Source organism: Hylobates moloch, unplaced genomic scaffold, assembly GCF_009828535.3.
Source record: "Hylobates moloch isolate HMO894 unplaced genomic scaffold, HMol_V3 SCAFFOLD_3, whole genome shotgun sequence".
Taxonomy (NCBI): Eukaryota; Metazoa; Chordata; class Mammalia; order Primates; family Hylobatidae; genus Hylobates; species Hylobates moloch.
The window spans coordinates 129,824,425-129,828,157 of record NW_026652278.1 but is presented as its reverse complement, the minus strand read 5'-3'; the positions used below and the strand labels follow the sequence as shown (position 1 = coordinate 129,828,157).

General features: G+C 42.7%; 1 protein-coding gene across 1 annotated transcript; it reads left to right on the top strand.

The window, feature by feature from the left end:
* Window positions 1-552: 552 nt before the first annotated feature.
* Window positions 553-1,308, top strand: LOC116464009 (armadillo repeat-containing protein 1). The gene is given in 3 exon segments (XM_032147285.3): window positions 553-738; window positions 929-1,018; window positions 1,020-1,308. Coding segments are annotated over 3 exon segments (531 nt in total). The 5' UTR covers window positions 553-586.
* The last annotated feature ends 2,425 nt before the right edge of the window (window positions 1,309-3,733 follow it).

The window sequence follows — 3,733 nt, the reverse complement described above, 5'->3', positions numbered from 1 at the left end:
AACCAGCCTGGCCAACACGGAGAAACCCCATCTCTACTAAAAATACTAAAATTAGCGGAGCGTGGTGGCACATGCCTGTAATCCCTGCTACTCGGGAGGCGGAGGCAGGAGAATCAAGTGGCCCTGGGAGATGGAGGCTGCAGTGAGCCGAGATCATGCCACTGCACTCCAGCCTGGGTGACAGAGTGAGACTCCATATAAAAAAAAAAAAAGTGCTCAAACAACACTGACTCATTGAACACTTGAAAACAAGCATCTCCTTTCCCCATCGCCAAAGAGCGCCTTGCTGTTTGGCTCCCTGAGTTAGTCCGGTTGTTTGCAATCGCCGAGGCTGTGGCTGTGAACCGAGGGGCTCACGCCACCTGGGTTTCTACCTCATCCATAGGTGTGGCCCTGATGGTGCGGCAGGCTCTGGACTCCTAAAGCTCTGGAGCAAATTTAAAATTTCATTCACGTGCATGGCATAGAAGATGAATTCTTCCACCTCCACCATGAGTGAAGGGTCTGATACTCTATCAGTAGTTAACCAGTTACAGGATATAGCAGCAGATCCATTAAACAGAAGAGCCATTGTCCAGGATCAGGGATGTCTGCCTGGCCTTATTTTATTTATGGACCACCCCAACCCTCCAGTCGTCCATTTGGCTTTGCTTGCTCTTTGATACTTGGGAGAATACCGTGCAAACAGAGAAAAGATGAAAGGAGAACTGATGTTGAGCCTACAAAATGTTATACAGAAAACTGCAACTCTAGGAGAAACACAACTTCTGGCCTCTGAAATCTATGACATACTTCAGTCCTCCAATAAGGCAGATGGTGATAGTTTCAGTGAAATGAATTCATATTGAAGGAAAGCTCAGTTTTTTCTGGGAACTACAAACAAACGTGCCAAAACAGTGGTTTTGCATATAGACGGCCTTGATGATACATCTTCAAGAAATCTATGTGAAGAGGCTTTGTTAAAAATTAAAGGTGTTATTAGCTTTACTTTTCAAATGGCTGTTCAAAGGTGCGGTGTGAATCCATTCAGATTTGAAAGCTGAGGCTTTGGAATCAGCGAGAGCATCAACCAAGGTTATGAAAGCTTAGTAAGTTGTGAAAAGTGAAAGTGAAGAAGAGATGCTGGTCCCATTCCAAGACCTTCCTGTGGTAGAACAGAACACAGAGCTACCTGACTACCTGTCTGAAGATGATAGTACCACAAAGAAACAGGACAAAGTGGTGTCCTGGGTCAGCTCACACCCAGTGGGTGGAACTAGCTGGCTGAGCACAGTGGCAAACTTTTTATCCAGATCGTTTTATTGGTGACTTCAATTTGGGGCTCAAGGACTGTGTGAACCAACCAGGGGCCAGTTTTCCATTGTTGTGGTGAACTGTCAAGTGCAATTTGCAATAAGTTATCATGAAAAGCTTTTAGATTACATGATTGCATATACTGCATTTTACATTTTATTGGACATTTTACCCCACTGAGTGGTAAAAAGAACAGAGGTTATGGATGGAGTTGCTTTGTTTATGAAAGTATTTTGTTTTTTTTTCTTTCATTTAATTGCCTCATATTTTATAAACCATGGGTCCACTGTTAAAACCAAACATGGGAGGAGGTTCCAAGATGGCCAAATAGGAAGAGCTCCAGTTTACAGCTCCCAGCGTGAGCGACGCAGAAGACGGGTGATTTCTGCATTTCCAACTGAGGTACTGGGTTCATCTCACTGGGGCTTGTCGGACAGTGAGTGCAGCCCATGGAGTGTGAGCAGAAGCAGGGTGGGGCATCACCTCACCCGGGAAGTGCAAGGGGTCGGGGAATTCCCTTTCCTAGCCAAGGGAAGCCATGACAGATGGTACCTGGAAAATCGGGACACTCCCACCCTAATACTGTGCTTTCCAATGGTCTTAGCAAACGGCACACCAGGAGATTATATCCCTGATGAACATCAATGCAAATATCCTCAATAAAATAGTGGTAAACCGAATCCAGCAGCACATCGAAAAGCTTATCCACCATGATCAAGTGGGCTTCATCCCTGGGATGGAAGGCTGGTTCAACATACACAAATCAATAAACATAATCCATCATATAAACAGAACCAAAGACAAAAACCACATGATTATCTCAATAGATGCAGAAAAGGCCTTTGACAAAATTCAACAGCCCTTCATGCTAAAAACCCTCAATAAACTAGGTATTGATGGGATGTACCTCAAAATAATAAGAGCTATTTATGACAAACCCACAGTCAATATCATACTGAATGGGCAAAAACTGGAAGCATTCCCTTTGAAAACTGGCACAAGACAGGGATGCCTTTCTCACCACTCCTGTTCAACATAGTGTTGGAAGTTCTGGCCAGGGCAATCAGGCAGGAGAAAGAAATAAAGGGTATTCAATTAGGAAAAGAGGAAGTCAAATTGTCCCTGTTTGCAGATGACATGACGGTATGTTTAGAAAACCCCCTTGTCTCAGCCCAAAATCTCTTTAAGCTGATAAGCAACTTCAGCAAAGTCTCAGGATACAAAATCAATGTGCAAAAATCACAAGCATTCCTATACACCAATAACAGACAAACAGAGAGCCAAATCATGAGTGAACTCTCATTCACAATTGCTTCAAAGAGAATCAAATACCTAGGAATCTAACTTACAAGGGACGTGAAGGACCTCTTCAAGGAGAACTACAAACCACTGCTCAATGATATGAAAGAGGACACAAACAAATGGAAGAACATTCCATGCTCATGGATAGGAAGAATCAATATTGTGAAAATGGCCATACTGGCCAAAGTAATCTACAAAGAACTTAAACAAATTTACAAGAAAAAAATCAAACAACCCCATCAAAAAGTGGGCGAAGGATATGAACAGATACTTCTCAAAAGAAGACATTTATGCAGCCAACAGACACATGAAAACATGCTCATCATCACTGGCCATCAGAGAAATGCAAATCAAAACCACAATGAGACACCATCTCACACCAGTTAGAATGGCCATCATTAAAAAGTTATGAAACAACAGGTGTTGGAGAGGATGTGGAGAAATAGGAACACTTTTACACTGTTGGTGGGACTGTAAACTAGTTCAACCGTTGTGGAAGACAGTGTGGCGATTCCTCAGGGATCTAGAACTAGAAATACCATTTGACCCAGCCATCCCATTACTGGGCATATACCCAAAGGATTATAAATCATGCTGCTACAAGACACATGCACATGTATGTTTATTGCAGCACTATTCACAATAGCAAAGACTTGGAACCAACCCAAATGTCCATCAATGATAGACTGGATTAAGAAAATGTGGCACATATACACCATGGGATACTATGCAGCCATAAAAAAGGATGGGTTCATGTCCTTTGTAGGGACATGGATGAAGCTGGAAACCATCATTCTCAGCAAACTATCACAAGGACAAAAAACCAAACACCGCATGTTCTCACTCATAGGTGGGAATTGAACAATGAGAACACTTAGACGCAGGGTGGGGAACATCACACACCGGGGCCTATTGTGTGGTTGGGGGAAGGGAGGGGGAGAGGGACAGCATTAGGAGATATACCTAATGTAAATGACTAGTTAATGGGTGCAGCACACCAACATGGCACATGTATACATGTGTAATAAACCTGTACATTGTGCACATGTACCCTAGAACTTAAAACATAATAATAAAAAAACCAAACAGATATGTACAGCTTTACATTTTATTTTACATGAAGTGCGTCATTAGGAAA